Source organism: Mus caroli, chromosome 5 (genome assembly GCF_900094665.2).
Source record: "Mus caroli chromosome 5, CAROLI_EIJ_v1.1, whole genome shotgun sequence".
NCBI lineage: Eukaryota > Metazoa > Chordata > Mammalia > Rodentia > Muridae > Mus > Mus caroli.
The window spans coordinates 100421065-100441633 of NC_034574.1; the positions used below are offsets into that span (position 1 = coordinate 100421065).

Here is a 20569-nt window from a genome sequence, read left to right on the forward strand (position 1 = left end):
CTTATAGATACCGTTAGATAACTGTCTTTTTTTTCTTCCTTGAGTTTCTATTGTAGTGAATTAGATTTGTGTGTGCTTTTATGTCTATCTTTTAAGTAATTTGTTATTTTCTGTATTCTAAGTTTTTCAAATTAAAATATGGAAAATTATTGTTAGTTACCTACATTGATTTTGCTGCTAAACATTACCCTTGAATTTTTTAACACAGAAAAATAAATGCCTCAAAATTTTTGTCAATTTTGTAAAAATGTTACTTTTTTCTATCTTATGTTTTTCTGAGAGAAGCTAATACTGTTATATTGTGTTAATGTTGTTCTACAAAACTCTGAGGGGAGTCGACGTGCAATTTTTACATTGTGTAGTATTGTGAATTATTTCAGGAGACATAGATGATTGTGATACAATGGCACAAACCTCCATGTATGACCACCGGCCTTCAAAAACCCTCTCTCCAATATATGAGATGTCTCTAACAGCAGCGTGTGAGCAGGAAGTGGAGTCAGAAACCCATGTCGCAGACAGGGGCTCTGAAGACGAGCAGCACTTTGCAAAGCAGGACTGGACACTGCTGAGGCAGCTGCTTTCTGAACAAGACGCAAACTTAAATATCACAAGCTCTCTGCCTGAAGACCTAAGCTTAGCCCAGTATTTAATCAACCAGACACTCCTCTTAGCTCGAGATAGCTCGAAACCTCAGGGTTCAGCACACGCTGACACTTGGAACAGGTGGAGTGAACTGTCATCCCCACTTGATGATTCGGCAACAAGTGCCACCACGGCTAGTGTTTCTTCCACAGACTGTTCGCCTCAAGGGGAGTGGACAATCCTGGAACTGGAAACTCAGCATTAGGAGTCTCAGCAGTCGGGAAAGATTTAGACTACGCCACCCCTGTATTTTTGATGCCTACTTTATATTTAAATTATAATTTAGTTAGTCAAATACAGACTGTCCTTAAATTGATGGAGTCTTTTAATTTATTGAGGTAAATATAGCTTATTTATTGATATGATGTCTCATTTTGAAAATGTTTTTCTAAATTTATGAGCATGTTTTCTACATCACTTAGATTAGAAGGCTGAAAACAGTCTTTGCTACAGTTTCTTTCCTACCTAGTAATTTGTTCATTTATTCAAGAATTTCCATGTCAGTACACAAGTAGATCAACCCCTTACTCTTGACTCTGCGTATGGTATCATAATAATTTAACAATAAACTTACTGTGTGAGTGTGCACCATACAGAATCAGTCTGTGAATAACATTCAGACTCAGGTGAGTGTTGCGTCTGGGGACACAGAGGGACCCCCAGCTTTCCCAGTGTTTCAGGACGAGGACATGGAGAGGTGAGTGCATACTGAGTTTCAGCCATACTGCTGATAAACTAAGAGGAGTTGGGGTTTTCTGTTTATGTCAGGGATAAGCATTTGTTTGCTCTCTTCAAAGGCATGTGGAAACTGTTTTGTTTGTGGCTGGCTCTAACAGTCACTTTGTCTTGCATGCCATGGTAGGAATACTTTGGAGCTGCACTGCTCTGAGCTAACACAGCATTAGCCAAAATGCGTGCATGAGGCAGCTGACTGAGTCCTAGTGTGGGCGTGTGCTTCCTCTTGTCTGTTTATGTCCTTTGTCTGTCAGACTTCTCTCAGTCTGTAGCTTTGTAAAAAAAAAAAAAACAAACAAACAAAAAAAACAGATAATCAGTGCTAGGAAAGAGCAGCGGTAGGATCTTAGCTGGTAATGAGGATCCCTTTAAGGTGATGGGAAATAACAACCAGGTTAATACAGAACTATTTGTCCCAAAACAACAATTACGTTTTCATTTAAGCACTCATCTATTATACCATAAAAGTTTCTCATGAATTTTTTAAAAGGTTTTAAGTGTTTTATATTAATTTATTTTGTGGATGTTTATGTGGGTAGGCATGTGCATGTGTGCTACAACACACACGTGGAAGTCAGTGGACAGCTTGTGAGAGTCAGCTCTCTCCTTCCACCACGAAGAGTCCCAGGGATTGAACTCAGATCATCAGGCTTGGTGGCAAGTGCCTTTACCCACTGAGCCATCCCTCCGGTCCTGGTTCTATGCCTTTTTAAAAAGCTAGACACTCTTGCAGGACTACTCATTCATGTGGGGCTTAGTTATACTCAGCTCAACAGGTAAACAAATAGGCATTGGATGTAAGCACTCAATAGAGGGTAAAATAGAATTAAGTAAAAAGTTCGGTTTCTAGTGTAGGACAGGAGAATGTAAGGAAAACATTGAAATATGACACACACATACTTTATATTTTAAAGCTTGGTAGAAATGTAAAGATTAGACTAGTCTCTTTAAATGGTAAAGGAAGGCTTTTGTGGCCATAAGAATGAAAAGGTCCTACAGCTTACTCGTGGGGTAGAATACATTATTTCTTAATTCCAACTTGCTGTTATTTCTACCACACAGAACACTCTTTCTCATGGAGCTGTGAACAAACATTGACACACTGAGACATTATATCTGTGGAAATGTCTATGTGATAGCAAAGTGCACCTTCAAACATTGACACACTGAACCATTTGTAGTGTGGAAATGTCTATGTGATGACAATTAAAGTGCACCTTCCTTCATTCCCGAGACATGCGTGGGCTTTTGTTTTCTCAGTGTGAAGTTGTTTACATGCTCCTTTCAGTAAACTTCCCCTGAGGTTTAGAAGGTTATAATTGAAATTACATTTCTTTCCCACCCTTGGGTCTTAAGACTCTCCCTTAAATTATGAAGCCTTAAAATATACTCAGTTACGTATCACTCCTGCCGACATCACTGGAGACGTGTCTTACCTAAGTGGTGACCACTTAGGGAATTTGAGCACTTCCCGAATTTTCCTAGCTGCTTTGTGAACATGCACTTACCACTGTTTGCTGAAGGACCTCTTCATGGACTGAAGCCGTAGCCAGATACAGAAATGCATGCAACTGCTAACGTTTATCTGCCACTAACTGTATGTTAGAGACTGCATTACATGGTTCAAAAAGGCATCAACACAGTGAAATGTCGAAACAGGTCTGTGAAATATATCTTTATACATAAACATACTTTTTAAAGGGCCAGATACCGTTTACTTTAGGACTTTTCTCAGGAAAAGTCATAAAATGAATCATAATGCATAAAGTAACCAAGAATGCAGCATGCAGAGACCAAAACCCAAGGATGAGAGACACAAGGACAGCCATTGCAGCATCTGGCCCGGTTTTCTTTGCTGGAACCATGTCCAGCAACAATGCTGGCTTCGTGATGTGACTCCTGCCATTTCCAGTGGATATAGCAGTGACAGTGTCCACTGAGAAGATTCTGATAGGAAGACAGCAGTCTGTCCCCTGTCTCCTAAACCCACAGAATGCACATTGTGTCTGATTCAGAAAGAGAATTTGCACACACTCATAGTTACTCAGTGCAAATGTATAAACAATACAGTTATGAAAAATGCAATGTTTATAAGTTTCATACAAAGATTGGCCCACACCCTGCTCTTTACCAACACAAAAGGCCATTAAGTCCATAGGAAATGCTTGAAGTAAAAGTTAAGAACAGAGAGCAAGTGAGGACTTGTTATCCATGAGCTGACTCAGTGTCCACTTTTGTATGCTTGTGTAGACATGGGTACAGGGCCATTTACCAGAGCATGGGTAGCCTCTTGACCCAATGCCCGAGGCTGAGCCACTCCCTCCGACAAGAGGACTCAGTTGCCAGTAGGTACTCATCTTGGGATCATACCTCCTGACTTCCTTTGGCTCAAAGACATTAGGTCATCTGCTCTGCAGTCATAGCTGTGGGTGGTTCATGTGTGCAGGTGTCCTGTTGTATCGTGAGCACACTCTGCCTGTAGCCATCCCTCCCTCTGGCTCCTACAATCTTCTCACTACATCTTTTGAAGGAAATGTACTTTTTATTTTATTTTTTTAACATTCATTTGTTGTGAGTGAGAGTGTCCTCAGCACAGTGTGGCAGTCAGAGGAGAACTTGCAGGAGTCAGGTCTCTTCCACCATATGTGTTCTGCAAACTAAGCTTAGGTTATCACACTTGGTGACGAGTACCTTCATCTGTTGAGTCGTATCACTGCTCCCAGAAACTTATAATTGAATATATATGCACTCGTGTACAACTGTGTATGTGTGTGTGTGCTTTCTTTATTCTGGATCATCTGACAGAATGGAAGAAACCAAAGAAAAATAACAAGTTAGTATCATATGGTAAAATCCCAGCTGTCCATGTTCAGAGCCAGAAGCACAAACAGCTCATCAGGAAGAGGTTAGAGGGGGGCAGAACTTGTCAGTGATGCACCCGGCTGAGCTGAGGCTGGGGTCTGAGTCTGTACCTTAGGCTGGGGACTTGGTGCCATACATAACAAGTATGTCCTTTTTACTTAGTTTTTTGCAAACCAAAAAGGATATAAACTTTTTGAAGATGCTTTTATTCCTAGTTTACATGAGATTGTAGACTTCTAATCAAGAAAATGCCTTTATTTTTTTTAAACTCCCAAGATTTTTATTTTGAGTTGGATTATTTGGATCCATGAGGAAATGTCTGGAGAAGATAGATAGGTCTTTCATCCCCTTTCTTTGAGCATCTAGATAACATCTGATGCTACTTTTAAGGATGAGTTGAGACTCAGCAGTACTCGGAGGACTGGCGTGCAGGATGGATAGGAGAGATAGACAAAAAGGAAGAGCTAAGCTGGAGTTAGATCATGAAGTATCTAGGAATACAGTCTGCAAACTTAAAATCTCTCTCTCTCTCTCTCTCTCTCTCTCTCTCTCTCTCTCTCTCTCTCTCTTTTTTTCTCTCTCTTTTGGTTTTTGTTTTTTTGCAAGGCAGACAGGGTTTCTCTTTATAGCCCTGGCTGTCCTGGAACTCACTCTGTAGACCAGGCTGGCCTTGAGCTCAAAAATCAGCCTGCCTCTACCTCCCAAGTGCTGGGATTAAAGGCGTGCGCCACCACCACCACCGCCCGGCTTAAATTTATAATTTCTAAGCTTCCAGTATACATTCAGTTCCTTGGGTTTAACTCTCAGTAGACAAGGTTATGTTTAGTAGAATTAACTACAACTCACAATGGCTATTCTATCAAAAGTTTTTTTTAATAAAATCTTTACTAGTAAACAATTTACATAACATAAAATTTGTCCATTTACAAAACTCAGTGGTTTTTCCTGCAGCATATTCTGAAGCCATCCATCATCACTTTCGAGTTTAGAACGGTCTAACAACTTCATGCAAATATACAATGTACTGTGATCCTAGTCACTGTCCGTACCCCCTTCACAACTGCTGCTGGTCCCCTTCTTGCCAGCCAGCCCCCCTCAATTCTTCACCTGTGTTTATGTGTGTGCATGTGTTTGCAAGTTCATAGGCAGCATGTGCTTTGTAGAATCTCAAAACAACAACAAAACCCTTTGGTAGCAGTATGTAAGATTATGAGTTGAATGACAAAGGCTGAGACACTGGTGAAAGTAGTTTGCAGTGATAAAAGCTTGAATGGGGCAGCTTAGGAGATGTTGGAAGACCCTGCATTAAGGTTGCAGTCCACCATGCCTGGATAGCTCTCTGAACTCAGTGCAAAATGGAGGGCTCCCTTTCTCAGCAGGGCTTCCTCTTCTCTGCCTGACCTTGACTGAAGAGTGTCTCTAAGCACAGGCGCCTGACCTTATCTAGAGGATGACCCTGCACAGAGCTTCCTGCAAGCCCTGCATGATTCAGCACAGAAGTCCTGCTCAGCCTTTTCTGCTATATGATAATTAAGTACTATATTATGACCAACCAGCCCTTCCCACCTGTCACCCCAATAACCTCTAAGGAAAGCCACATAGTTCATAGACAGATTACAGGTTCAACTTCTCTCCTGGTAAGAAACTGCCCGTCAGGTTCTTGGAATTCCTCTTCATGTAAATGCAGCATGCCCAGCAACTCAGCTCTAGCCAATAATGTACACACACCCCGACAATGCCTACCCAGGCCCTCAAATCTATATAGCCCTTGTTCACCTTGATTGAATAAGGTTGAAGCTAATCCTGGAAGCCACTCTGTCGTACTCACAGCTGTCTGAACCCTACCATCTCATGCCTCTGCTCCCCTCACCCTTGTAGGCCAATGGCCAAAGACCTCTGAGGAAAGGGAGATCCACAAGGAGAAACAGGAGATACTTGGCCTATCTAAGAGATAGAACTGAACAAACTAGTAATTAGGTACAGAAATGAGATGTCAACTTAGAAGATTTAGGTTTCTGACTAGGTTGGCCTGGGTGGCTGATGATGTCATCAACCAAAATTTAAAATGAGTGTAGGCGAAGGATAAGTTTAATTGAGGACACAGTGAGTGTGAGATTCCTAAGGGACATTCAGAGAGCTAGGGACAAAAATACTGTTGAACATTCAAGAGAAGAAAATCCTGAGGAGCCTAAAAAAGGAATGCTCAGAACTAGAAGCAGAAAGCCATCCTGAAGGAAAGGAAGATGTATATAATCTTGATGCTCTTTAGAGGAGGGTACATCATAGTGCATGATCCTACTTCAACTGCTCAACCCCATAACCCGTGAGGATTGTTGGTAGCATTTTTCTCTTGTAAAGGCAATGTTAGCAAGAGAACAGGTGTTGAGGTCCTCCTGCCATTTTATGAATACAACTTGCCTTTGTCTACGCCAAAGTGTTCATAACTTCATATCTACCCCCCTACACACACACACACACACACACACACACACACACACACACACTGGGATCCACCATTAAGAGTAAAGAATTTGAAAGCCTTCATGGTAATCTGCCTGTAATTCCAATACTTAGAAGAGACAGCAAGACCACAATTCAGAGCCAACCTAATCTGTGTAGGAAGAAGCTGTCTCTAAATAATCTCAAAGGCTTGTCTAAGAAATGTTTACAATAGCACTAGACACTGATTTTTTTTTAATATCAAAATAGGGCTGATGAGATGGCTCAGCAGCTAAAGGAACTTGCTGCCAAGCCTGATGACCTAGAGTTCAGTCCCTGCGTGGGCAAAGGAGAGAGCTCCTGAAAGTTGCCCTGTGATTTTACATGCACACCTTGGTATGGCACACCCAGGAATACAAATAACTGATTTTAAGAAAATTCACTAAATAACATATGTGTATAACTCATGCAGTAATCAAAGTTGCTTACAAAAATCTTAATAACAAGGTAAAATGATTATGGTGGGAAAACATTGTGTCTGTGTTTAAATCCACATATGTCCCTTTTTTCTTGTGTGCTTGTGTATAAACATATTTAAGACCAATTCCCTTATAAAATCTGAACTATACTATATAGTACCAACGACTGTAACCACATGATGCTTATTCTGACTGAAGTGTGTGCCCTTTGGCCAGTATTTCCCATGTTCTACCTTTGGCAACCAGCATCCCACTCTGCTCCCGTGAGTTTTATACTTTTAGATTCTACATTAATGGGACCATGGAGTGTTTGTCTTTTCTGTATCTGATTTATTTCATTTACAGAGATAATAAATTCACACCACAAATCACAGGGCTTCCTTCTTCTCAAAGTCTGTTTAACCCTTTGTTTCCCTTACCCATTTGCAGGTGTTGCATGGACTTCTCTGGGTAGGCATAAACAAATGCTTGTTCACCCAAGCTAAGGGCACATAGGAAAGAAACGGTCCTACCCAAGCATAGCTTAGCGGGTCGTTGAGTTTACCAGGATTACTTACAGGCTTGTGGGTATACAACTACATCACAGAAAAGCCCATCATGGCCTGGGTGAGGACTCACAGAAACTGCATCCCTGGAGATCCCTGCACAGCTACAGACAGATCACCCTGCTGGAGAGTGTCTGCTGCCCAGAAAACATTAACTGCTTAGGTGGGGAGGAGTCTTGTGAATCTCCTAACAGTGTCATGAGCCTCAGAAGTGGTTGGTGCCTCTCTCCTTGCTGCAGAGAAGAAGTCAATGGGGGAGAAAATGCCCATACAACGCAATCCATTCATTCCTCTAGTCTCAGGGTGAATTCTTCACCTTGCTTCACAGAGTGGCCTGAGCCTAGGAGGGGACGCTATAGGTGTGCAATTACCTTTTAACAACAGTCACCTATTCCCTGCAGGAATCACAGACTGAACTGGAAGCTCCCTGTCTTATTCCCATCAAAGGATGTCCTGTGTTCAGTATGCAATCAACAACCATGGTGCTATCCTTTATGGTTTGTGATGTCTCCCCAGCACACAACTCAAAGGGAGATGAGACTGTCCTTTATGCTGAGACTTCCCCCTTATGACCTTATGGCTTTTTTCCCTCATGTCCTTTTCACTCAGGCATCTTTATCAACTCCTCGGCTGCGAATTACTGGCTTTACAGCTGTTATTTTTTAAATGTTTTAAATCAAATACTCAGTTTAACAATATGTAATGAAAGCTTTTTTACAAAAGTTGGCCAGGATCTTCATCTGAAGGCCACCATCATCTAGTGCAAGTTGGTCTTACATAGCTAAGGGATTATTTAAAAGTCAGTGTGAGCAAGTCTAATAGTGCATAAAACAATCCCATCACTTGGATCAGTTGTTTTGTCAAAGGAGCAACGTTGGGTACATAGATGGGGGACTTTATCCATCTAGCCCCTCCACATGGTTTGCTGTGAACCACCTAGCTGTTTTATCCTAAGGTACTGCTGCCACCGTGGAGCCGCTGTGCATTTCCCACCTCTGCTGGTCTCTTTGTGCGATTTGGCCCAACTCAGGGCCAAGGGAAAGCAACACTGTCCATTACCCGGCCATGACTGCCACTGGAGCCAGCTCCTTTGTTCTTGTAGGCTCTGGGCCAACACATAATCTTTGCCTTTCCATCAGCTACACCCAGCTGATGAAGGGGCCCCAAGCTGGGCGAACAGTCCTCACTCTGTCCTTTCTTGCACAGGAGAATTACTACTGCATTCTCTGGCATGACTGCCCATCCATACAGTAAGCTTTCTTCTCACTCACTATTTTATCATTTATGCATTATGCAGGTGTAAGGTCATTTAAAGCCTTCAGAAGCTCATGAGTACTACATTCAGTGTTCTATTCATTTGTCATAGGAACTCCAGTTCAACACTAAAACACGTCACATTTGCCTGCAAGTGACCTGGACAGAGTTCCTTTTCTTCTCTCAGATCCTGAGAGCTTAGTGCCATACAAACACAACTTCTGTGCCAGTCTGAATCATTTAAACTCACCAAGGCCTCCTACCTTGTAAAGATTGTATCCCAGCACAGGGCTCATTGCCTTTGAAAACCTGAGGGAGGATTACTGTGAGTTCAAGTTCAGTTTGGACCACAGAGGAGGACCCAATCTCAAAAACAAATAATTCTGACAAAGCACGGTTTTCCCACATGTCCACTCTATACTAGTTTTGGGCTGCCGGGCTCAGATGAGGACTTTGACACAGTTTGACACAGTGTCCTGAAGGCGCTCTCACTGAACATCCTGCTGATACTTGTATTCGTTTTGTATCGTGGATTCTGATCACAGAACTACTTTGAATCTGACATAGCTCCAGGAGACTTGTATGTCTGTCACTACACAAACTACTTTAGTGTTCACAAGTCAGCTTTCCTTTATATAAGATGTAATGAGGTTTGACTGTTTTCTATTTCAAGCTCTTTTTTTTTTCCTGGAGAGAAAGCTTAATTGAAAATAATTGCAATCAAAATACACCTTCATTTAAACATCATATGCTTCCTTATGAAGAGATTTCTAGAGTGGTTAAAGACCCTCAGACTACAAATAATCCACCTGTGAAATTAACAGCAGAAGCCGCGGTCAGATCTGCTGCGGTCAGAAGGCTGGAGCCCTGCTTTGAGTTCCCAGTGAGGAACTGCAGCCTGACTAACAACTCAAACCTAACTTGGAAGCTTACGCTGTTACAGCCCAGCCTTGGCCAACCATAAGCAGCCAGGCTCCAGCCAATCTCAGGCTTCCAGCTGATCGGACCACATCCCAACAAGGCAAAGGGTGGAGCAGGAACCAATCAGCCTATTTCTGTACTTCCCTTCACCATCTATAAATAATGTCTGCTGTTCCGGAATTGAGCTAGCCGGACCTTTTCTGGTTCTAAGTTCTTTCCAGTTCATGATTCGTTCTTAACTCAGATCTCCCTGATAAGTTTAAAATAGCAAAAAAGGTCCCCTTCAACAAATCTTAAATTGAAATAGAGTATCTTATTGCAGCATCTTATTCGGAGTAAGTTATATAAGGCACATATTCAAGAAAATATCATCAAATTAAACCAAAGTGAATTGGAAGGGATGAATGCAGACAGTAGTGGTGCTCAGTCTGCAAGGACTGGTGAGATGGCTCAGCAGGCAGAATCACTTGCTACCAAGCTGATTGCCTGAGTTCCATTCCGATGATCCACATGATAAAAGCAGAGAACTACCTCCCTCGAGTTGTCCTCTAACCTCCAAAGCCTGCGGTGGCATACACATCCACTAACATAAGTACACCTACATTAAGAATATGTAGATTAAAACAAAATTTAAATCAGTTTTTAAACAATAGGCAGAACTGAAAAATATCTTTAAAAGCTGCTTCCTAAAAAGCTGCTTTCTAAACAGCCGAACAACCTATCCATCCCATGGTCTCGGTGCTGGGAAAAGCATAAATACACAATACTTAAGGTAGGGTTTTGTACAATCTCATACAAATACAGCTGAAACCCTGTATGAAAGGAATGACTTAAAGAAATACGATTTAGCAAGTGGATTCAGGAAATCTACACAGATGACTTGTATCTACATAGATAAGCTTGGAAGATGCTGACAGAGTGTTTTAGGTGTACCCTTCAAACCTGCAGCAGTCCTAGTCCCAACTCAGATGCTGAGGCAGGAGGCTACGTGACCTTAGAGTTTATCAGCCTAGACAACATAGACAGGTACTGTCCCAAATTAGTGCTGACCAAGGCCACTAAACTATTTTAGAATATGAATAAAGAAGAAATGCCATGACACGCAATCTATGAAGCTAACATAATATGACCATTAAAATCCGACTGAAGACAACATAGAAATTATGGAATAATGCCTGCCTTGGTCACTGTTCTATTGCTGAGAAGAGACGCCATGCCCAAGGCAACTCTTACAGGAAGAGCATTCAATTGGGAGCCTGTTTATAGTTTCAGAGACATAGTCCGTTATCCTCATGGCAGGAGGCATGCTGGCATCGGCAGGTGCTGGAGCAGTAGCAGAGAGCTATATCCTGATTCTTAGACAGACAGACAGATGAACGGACAGATGGACAGGGGAGAAGAGAGGGAGAGGGGGGAGAGAGAGAGAGAGTGCATGCGTGAGAGAGCATGACTGGGCCCACTATGGCCTTTTGAAACCTTGAAGCCTACTACCCCCAGTAACACCAGCAAGGCCACATCTCCTAATCCTTGTAATCCTCAAAAAGTGCCACTCCCTGGTGACAAAACATTCAAAAGCCACTACAATACCACTTACATAATCGTGGCGCAGCTCCAAAATGGTCCAGTCATGTATTAAAACAACATAATGACAATTTAAGGAATGCAAGGTGCCTCGATGCTGGGAAGCCTTCATACATTACAGCGGCAGGTCAGATGAGAATAACCATCTCTATGGACACAGCTATTTAACTTGATACAGTGACATCAAAAGAGAATCATTAGAAAGCATGCGGCATGATCCTCAGTGGGATGAGTTGATTGTATCTGGTTGAGGACCACAGCCAATGGGCAGGTACTGCTCATACGAGTCTCTCCTCCTCAGTTAAAGCTCCCGGCAAACCCTTACAGACATACCCCAAGGTGTGTCTGCTAGGTCATTACAGACCAGGTTGGGTTGACAGTAAAGATTTACCATTACAGGGACACCAAGGTGATAAAATGTAGATGGATAACCTGGCTATTTTAAATGTAGAATATAAACATGTTCAAGATGCCACAAGAAGAACAAAAAGACAAAAGGTAAGCTGGGGGAAATATTCTGCTTAACAAAAATTAAAAATGCTCTTTGTAGAGCCAGATGTGGTGATGTGCATCTGTAACCCCAGAGCAGAGACAAAACACTGAAGCTTGCAGGCCACACACATGTCATAATCACACATTTAACCAATTAAATTACATTAGGAAACTAATTTCTAGCATCATTATTATGCTCTACAAGTTTATCATTAGTCAAGTCAGATAACCCTTGCTTGGAACTAAACTCCACTTGTAATTTAAAATCAAGCTAAAAATTGTGAGCATATTACATTAAAACCCAACCCAAGCACGGTGTGTGGGATAATTGTGCTTTTCATAGTCAGTGAGCTAAGTCAATCTAAAAATTGCTAAGCAGGAAATGAGAACATGTTGGGCTGCCCGTGTGGTCCACAGGCCTGAGTCAGCATGTGTTTCCAAACCAGCCTCCGTGTAGCACACCGGTGTCGTGTGCCTTATCACCACCAGGATTCATCACCATCAGCACTCAAGGTGGCCTTTAAAAAAAAAAAAGTTACTGCTCATTTGAAGTTACATTTGAAGACAATGTGGTCTTGAAATCTTCTTAGATATAATTAGATGAACGGGCTCTAGACCTAGTAGTTCTTCTGTAAGAAGAGAAACATTATGTATGGAAGTAGTTTGGGGGGAAAATGATCACATTTCCCAAGCAGTTTTTAGAAAGTGTGACTGGTTATTGCACCTTTTGCACTGCTGCAGTGATGGCTCCCATTGGGCCAGTGAAGGATTGAAGAAAAGACACACACACACACATACACACACACACACAAATCAGGCTCAGGGGGACTGGACTTTGTGATTGAGAAAACATACTCAGGAAGCTGAGTGTGTTGTTTATATATAGAGAGGCGGGGTTGCTACATACAGCTGGGGTACATATACAGATAAACAAGGAGACAGCTCTGTGGGGAGGAGTGTCATCAGGTCATTAGTGTCCACGGGGAGAAAGCTATGGTGACATCCTCTACACACACTGCCAACATGGACACTCAGATCCCCTAGGAAGGCTTCACCGTTCTCTGAGCCTCACCCTGGGTTGGGCAGGAATGGGGAGGCTCTGTCATTTTCAAGAGGGTGAGGTTTTAGAGTCTTTACCGTGGCGGTGGCTTACAGGAAGGTGGTGCATCACTTGTCTAAAAATATCTCATTGTTATGTTTCATTTTTTTACATTTTAATTGCCACCACAATTACATTTTTATTCATTTTGATGGACTGACTAATCCAAGAAAAATGTCAAACTACATATACATTCTTTGACATATCAATACTAAAACTTTATATGAAAAATTTTATGTGAAAATTTATAATATGAAAAATAGGAAAGAAAATGACGAGTAATATTTTAAGAGCCATGACATATATTTATATTCTAAATACACAAATACCTCCTAGATCAATCAGAAGAACACTAACAGCTAAATTAAAGAATACTAGACAAAAAAAAAACCCTCAAGGTTATCAAAAGAAGAAACAGAAATGATCAAAAATACAATGAGCAGTAAAATAGTTTATGTGCTAGTTACTAAAAAACATAGAGCAAAGCATATTAATAAAGATAAAATTATAAAATCTGAGGTTGGCTAGAGTTTAGTAAAATTGCCACCAAACTCATATACTGCAAATGTAAACAGCTACACTGGTTCTGGAATGCCCTTTGACAACAAATATGGAACCTAAAGGAGTGGTAATCTCACTTTTAAAAATGTAGTGAACAATTAAGAATAGACTCACACAAACAAAGAACTTTAAAGTGTAGGGTTGGGGCTATAGCAGAGTTGGCAGAGCTGTTGCCCAGTGCACAGGAGGTGGTGTCTTTATTTAACCTTAGTGTGCGTTGTCAGTTCTCCCTGCGTCTCAAATGGCAGGAGATGACTTTAAGGAATCATCTCCTGTAATTTAGTGCGGCAACAAGAGAAGCCTGGGGCTAGTGTGATATTTTTGCTCTTTCTGGGAAACACCGTTTATCTCCTTTGTAGATGTTTTGTAGGTCACCTCACGGGACCTTGAAATTTCAAAGCATTGTCAGGCCATGTCCTGGGTAACGTTCCTGAGGGGTTGTTCCTTTCCTTGTGTGTCTGCAGACTCTTTTCTTCATCTAGAAAATGTTCTTTATATTCTGTATTTGCTCTTATCCCTTTGTTGGGTTCTCTGATTTGTGAGCACCAGTTATCTTTTCTGTCTTCTTTTTCTTTTCTTTTCTCTTTCTTTTCTTCTCTGTCTCTGTCTCTGTCTCTCTCTCTCTCTCTCTCTCTCTCCCTCTTTTTATTTTTTTGTTTTGTTTTTCGAGAGAGCGTTTCTCTGTGTAGCCCTGACTGTCCTGGAACTCACTTTGTAGACCAGGCTGGCCTCGAACTCAGAAATCCGCCTGCCTCTGCCTCACGAGTGCTGGGATTAAAGGCATGCGCCACCAGCTGCCTCTTCTCTCTCTGCTGTGGAGTCTCCTGTGTAAATCCTCCTTACCGATTTCACCTACCAGAATCAAGTCTTTTCAAATTGTCAGTGTGGATTGAATTCTCTGATTGTATTTTTTTTTTATCAGTCATGTCTTTTATTTGTAACATATTTCTATTTTAGGGTTTCCCTTTTCAATTTCATTTAGTATGTGTATACACGTATGTACGTGTTTGCTAGTGCATGTGTATGCATGTGTGTGTGTGTTGCCATGGCACATACAACCCTAACCTAACCCTGAGAGTCAGTTACTTCCTTCTACCACCTGGGTCCCGGAAAGGCAGCTCAGGCTGTCAGGTTTGGTTGCTCTTACATGAGTAACTGTTGGCTTTACCACCCAGCCTCTTTGTTCCCAGAAATAATGACTCTGAGACTTCTTATGTATGAGTCAATGGCGAGGCCATAAGCTTGGGCCATCATTTTTTGTTCTATTCTAAGTCCTGTCATATGGCTGGTTACCTGGTCCTCAGTTTCATGCGACCTTCTTCCTCTCTGTGTCCTGGAGAATCTTCCATGCTTGTCTCTTTCCCAGAATTCTCCTCACCTCTGTGCTGGAACTCCCACCTCTTAGTTCCTGCCTCAGCTCATTGGCCATAGGCTTTTTTATTGACAGGTGGTGCTTTCACAGGGTACACAAGAGAGTCTCTCTACATACTTGTTATCCCATCTTACCATCCTCTAACATTTCTTAAAAAAAAAAAAAAGACAACTAGTGTATATTCATTGTACATAGTACTGTTGCGTACCACTCTTCTTATAGAAGTAGATAACGGGAGCAGGCAGGATAGCCTGGTGGCTTTTGTGCTGTCTGTGGCTGGAGACCACACTGGACATCCCCTGACTCTTGACATTTATCAAAGCCTGTTTTTCTCTGTCACTCTACAGACCCTATCTTGTTGGAAGGTGTCAGGTGTACTTTTACAGTTTCATTTAGCTTACTTTGTTCCTCAAGGAGATTCACGCAAGCTTTATTGTGCACACAGGATTGAGTTCATTGTCACCAGAAAAGTTTTTTTTTTTTTTTTTACCAAAATATGCTTAAATATGCCTAAAATAAACTACTCAGTGTTAGACTAGTCTATAGATTCTACACTTTCAAGTTGATGTATGTACTTTTGATCTGAGAATCTAATTTATGGAATTTTTTCATTGTTACTTTCTTACAGACTCTACATTAGGAACGTCTTGACTCTAAGCAGAAATGTTAACCAAACATATGTCTATCTAGAGATCCTAGGAAATAGTGAGTCAGGGAGTCAGGCCAAATACATTCTTGCTTTCAATTTTGATCTACTTGAGGCTAACTATATATGCACCTTTAAAAGCACAATGTAGCAACCACGTTCTTCCAACAAATAAATTTCGGTAACACTTATTCACCCCGGATAAAAACCTGTTTAGTGGAATTAGCTATGAAACATATATTTCTGTAAAATGCCTCAGGCAGACTAAATAGCCTGGACCCAGAAGAACAAAGCTTGAAATAAAGACCAAAGCCTATAAAGTAATAGAGCTAAGAATTGCAATAAAAATGAAGTCCCACTGGTACTGTGCATCCTCCAGCTACTAAAATTGGGCGGTACATCAACATTCCTTTTATTAATTAGTATATTGTGGGGTCTCTGAGAACACCAGGGCTGGCAGAGTACAATCCACACGAGGCAAGAAGGAAATCTGTTTCAACACGACTCAGTAAGCTGGTGTTGGTTCAAACTTCTGGAGTCTGACACAGGGCAGTTTGTTTGTTAGGCATTTAAGTATAATACATTAAGTGCAATTTTGGAAAAAAGTTTCCTGGTAACAGTTATCCCAATTCCATGTATACAATAGGGTTTAAGGCTTGAGTACATCAAAACTCTTTTGCAAAGTACATCTGACCTCTTCCCTAAGAATGGACTCTGTAGCATAAGGGCCTAGGGGAGGACCTGGTATGCTCTAGGTCATTGTAGAGGTCCCCAGGGAATCTACAAAGTACATGCAACATCTCCCTGAAGGATGGGTTCTGTTGAGTGAGAAGCAATGCTCGAGATAAAGGTCTATGGAAGAAGAGTCTAAGATAAACATAACAGTCTGAGGTATTCAGGGTGGCCTGACCCTACAGATAGCACAGCCCACCAGGCTATTAATGACATTCACCCCCAGCCTTCTGGTTGGAAAAGAGATATACATCTCCTCCACAGAGGAGGTAACCCCGTGTGTTTAACCTTCCTGGCTTCCCCAGTGAGTGTCCGTGAGCACAAGGACCATGTGTTCTCTATAATACATGCAGACATTATTCTGGAGAGGCTTCAGCAACCTGAGCTGATAAAAAAAATCCCAGTTCTTGTGTGGACTTTTACCTTCTGGTGAGAAGTGCACAGCTATAGACAATAAGCAGTGCACATGTAACTTACTATACTACGTCAGAAAGTGACAGGTGCTAAGAAAGCCAGACTATGCCAAAAGGGATTAGAAGCTGGCTTCTATTTTTAATGAGGCTGTTATGGTAGGTTTTACTGAAAATGTAATGGTTGAACTAGGATTTGAAGAAGGGACCAGATCATAAGCTGTGGTGCCATGTGGAGAGAGTGCTTTGGACAGAGAAGCTAATGCAGAAGCCCTTCAACAAGAACGTGCCTGGCAGGTGTAAGGACAGGGGACCAGAACGGAATCTGGAATGTATGACTGGATGGTTGCATCTAGGCCTCTACAGTTATGCATTTACTGCAGATGTAAATAAGCCAGAGAAGAAACGAGGGCTGGGGGCTGACCATGGACTATTTCAAGATTTAGGTAAGAGGTTGAGTCCCAGCACTCAGGAAGCTGAGGCAGGAGAATCACTTTGAGCCTTAAAGTTTGAGGCCAACCTTAGGCTATATAAGCAAGACCCTGTCTCAAAAACAATTAAAAATAAAGATTAAGCCATGTCTGGTGGCACCAAATTCCAGCTACTTGAGAGGCTGGGGCATGAGATACATAAATCTAAGACCTGCCTGGATAGCTGAGTGAAACATGTTTTAAAATAAAAAATAGAAAGTGGGTTGGGAATATAGCTTTGTGGTAGATGGAGCACCTGTCTAGAATACACGTGGCCCAAGGTCCAATACTGCACACATTTTTAAGATTGAGAGATAACCAGTCAGGTTACAGGGAGACAGGAAACATTTCTGTAGTGTGAAATAGTTGTAACAAATGTTGCTGATTGACCAAGTTAGGTCAGTACTAGCAATTGTTGTAACAAATGTTGCCAATTGCCCACGTTAAGTCAATACTAGCAATTGTCCCCTGGATTTAGGAATGACCTTGACAAGCAGTTTCTGGTGTGCTTGAAAACCCTGAGTAACTTTAATAAAGAATGTGAGAAGTGGGCATTAGAAACAACTTACAAACTGTCCTTCTGCGTTTTGATAAAAAGAAAAACAAGTAGGAAGATTTGCCGGTGTGGGAAGTGAGATCAAGAAGAGATGAAGATGGGAGAGATAACAACAGACTGTTTTCTGTTCCAAGTAACTGTTGGAGAGGAGACACTTGGTGATGTAAAAGAATCAGGAGAGCTGTTGGAGTAGTTTCCTGTGATAGGCAAAAAGACATAGGATCTGATATGCACTCAAAGAGCAAACCTACAGAGATGTTGCTCAGCGTGTCTACTATAACTGGAGGGGAATAAAAATCATTGAGTGCAGATGATGGTACCTGTGGAAGCTCAATTCTGGGTGGCTCTATATTTAATATTTAAATACTAGTATAATATAGTTCATGTTTATGAAGTACTTACTGTCTTAGGGTTTTATTGCTGTGAAGAGACACTATGACCAAGGCAACTCTTATAAAGGAAAACATTTAATTGAAGCTGGCTTATAATTTCAAAGGTTTAGTCCATTACCTTCATGTAGAAAACATAGCAGCATATAGGCAGACATGATACTGGAGAAGGAGCTTAGAGCTCTACATCTTGATCCACAGGTTTCAGGAGACTGGTATACCCTTCTTACTGGGTATACCTGGAGCTTAGGAGACCTCAAAACCTGCCCCCACAGTGACACATTTTCTCTAATAAGGCTACACCCACTCCAACAAGGTCATACCTCCTAATAGTGCTACTCCCTAATGGCTAAGCCATCAAACACATGAGTTTGTAGGGGCTATTCCTTTCAAACCAACACACTTACTAATAGTAAATATATCACTTCTTGTGAAAGCAAAGGAAGAAATGCTGTGGGGTTCTTCTCTTTACAATTAGTCCTGGGGATTGGAACTATAATCTCATATATTCTTTGTAAGCACTGAGCCCCTGAGCTATATCCCCAGCCCAGTGTTGCTCATTTGAAGAGAATTAGCCTATAAGACTGTTATCTCAAAATGTCTTAAACAAAGAAATGATTTACAGTAGCAATTTATTGCCTACACTTTTTGGAGGCAGGGAAGGCTCCATTCCTCACAAATGTTACCTTTTATTCATCTTTTTCTTAACTAACTCATTTTTATGATTCAGAGAGGGTGTCAGATATCCTGGAATTGGAGTTGTGTTATGACAGGCTGAGAGCTGCCACATGGGTACAGGGAACTGAACCTAGGTCCTCTGTAAGAGCAGTAAGGGCTCTTAATCACAAGGCATCTCTCCAACCCCAGGATGACACCTCTTGGTTCTGACTTCACATGGCAGAATCAGAGAACATCCTTCCCTGGGCTTTTCTAAGAACATTAATTCCATTTTGTGAGAGAGGAGGCCTCAAGACCTAATCACTACCAAAGACCCTTCCTCTTAATGTAACCACGTTTGCTTTCAATCTATGATCTGGGAGGGAGGTGGACACACAGATATTTAAATCACAAGAAACAGTTGCCTAGCATATGGCAGTAAGAGGAGCTGCCAGATACTGTTCACTTTCCAGGTAACATTAAGAGTGTGCTTGGATAAAATAATAGCAGGTCAGCCTATTGAGTGGTCATTGTGTTCTGTTGCCATGTTTTCCAGAGTTTGTCAGGATTTGTATATGGAAAGGGAGCTTGTAGAATTAGGACATGTCCTAGATCTCTGACACTCTTAGATTTGAATCTCAACTCTTTGTTCACAAGCTCTTCTCTTTTACCCAGATAACTGAATCTAAATCTCAGTTTTCTTATTTTAAAATTAGAAAAGCATGCACCTTACAGAATTTATGGAGAAGCGTTTTGAAATGCTGTGTATGAAGTCTCTGGCATCGTGCTTAGCACAAAGTTCACAATAAAATTATCTTTTCTCTCCCTCATTCTGGTTAAACACCCTTCTTACTAAATACCCTGCTTTGCACTCTCAGAATTGGAGACTCTACTCTCAATCCCACAAAGTCTCTGGATCAAGAATCATATCATTACTGGATAGGGGACCTATCAACTCTTAACAAGGCTCTGTTGCTTAATATTGGGTGACCCTCCCCCTGCTATGAGCCTTATCTTGCATAGGAAGCCTTCTAAGTTCTTTTGGTAATGCCAAGCTTACCCTGCAGATATGGTGAGAAACCAAGGTGTGACTGTAACAGTCTCTCACTTTTCACATCCATCCTGTCTTTCTTTAACACATTGTTCAACAGGAACACAAAAGACTGTAGTTAATTTTAATACTAGGTACATGAAATGCCAAACTTCTGAAATGGTTGCCTTTTGTAAAAAATAATCTTTCAGAGTGTGTCAGAAGGTTTTTCCTAGAGCCCTTTTGTTCAGGAATATATTTGATAAAGTAAGACACATGCATAGACTATTCTGCAGTTAGAATATTATTTTTAAACTGTGTGTGTGTGTGTGTGTGTGTGTGTGAGAGAGAGAGAGAGAGAGAGAGAGAGAGAGAGAGAGAGAGAGAGAGAGTTTGTGCTGTGTTTGTGGGTGCCCATTGGGTTAGAGGTGTTGGATCACTGGAGCTGTAGTTATAGGTGGCTCAGTCGCCAGACACAGGCACTGGGAATTGAAGTCAGATCACCTGGAAGAGCAATACAAGCTTTTAACCACCAACCTGTCTCTCCAGCCCCTAGAATATTAATCTAATCTAAAACGTACTCCCCGCCCCCTTTTGAAACTCTTTATTACTCTGAACACCAGAAATTGAAAAATGTGTTAAGCTTCGTTTAGATCTGAAAACTGGAGTCCAAAAGAAACTATTACAGTCTATA

General features: G+C 41.4%; 1 protein-coding gene across 3 annotated transcripts in view; it reads left to right on the top strand.

The window, feature by feature from the left end:
• The window catches only part of Kiaa1107 (KIAA1107 ortholog), a 71572-nt gene extending 70336 nt beyond the window's left edge, over nt 1-1236 (top strand). For all 3 annotated transcript variants that reach the window (XM_029477580.1, XM_021162653.2, XM_021162652.2), the window contains one exon: nt 381-1236. In XM_029477580.1, coding sequence (XP_029333440.1) covers nt 381-850 — 470 coding nt within the window. In that variant the 3' untranslated portion in view covers nt 851-1236. The remainder of the gene's footprint in view (nt 1-380) is intronic.
• The last annotated feature ends 19333 nt before the right edge of the window (nt 1237-20569 follow it).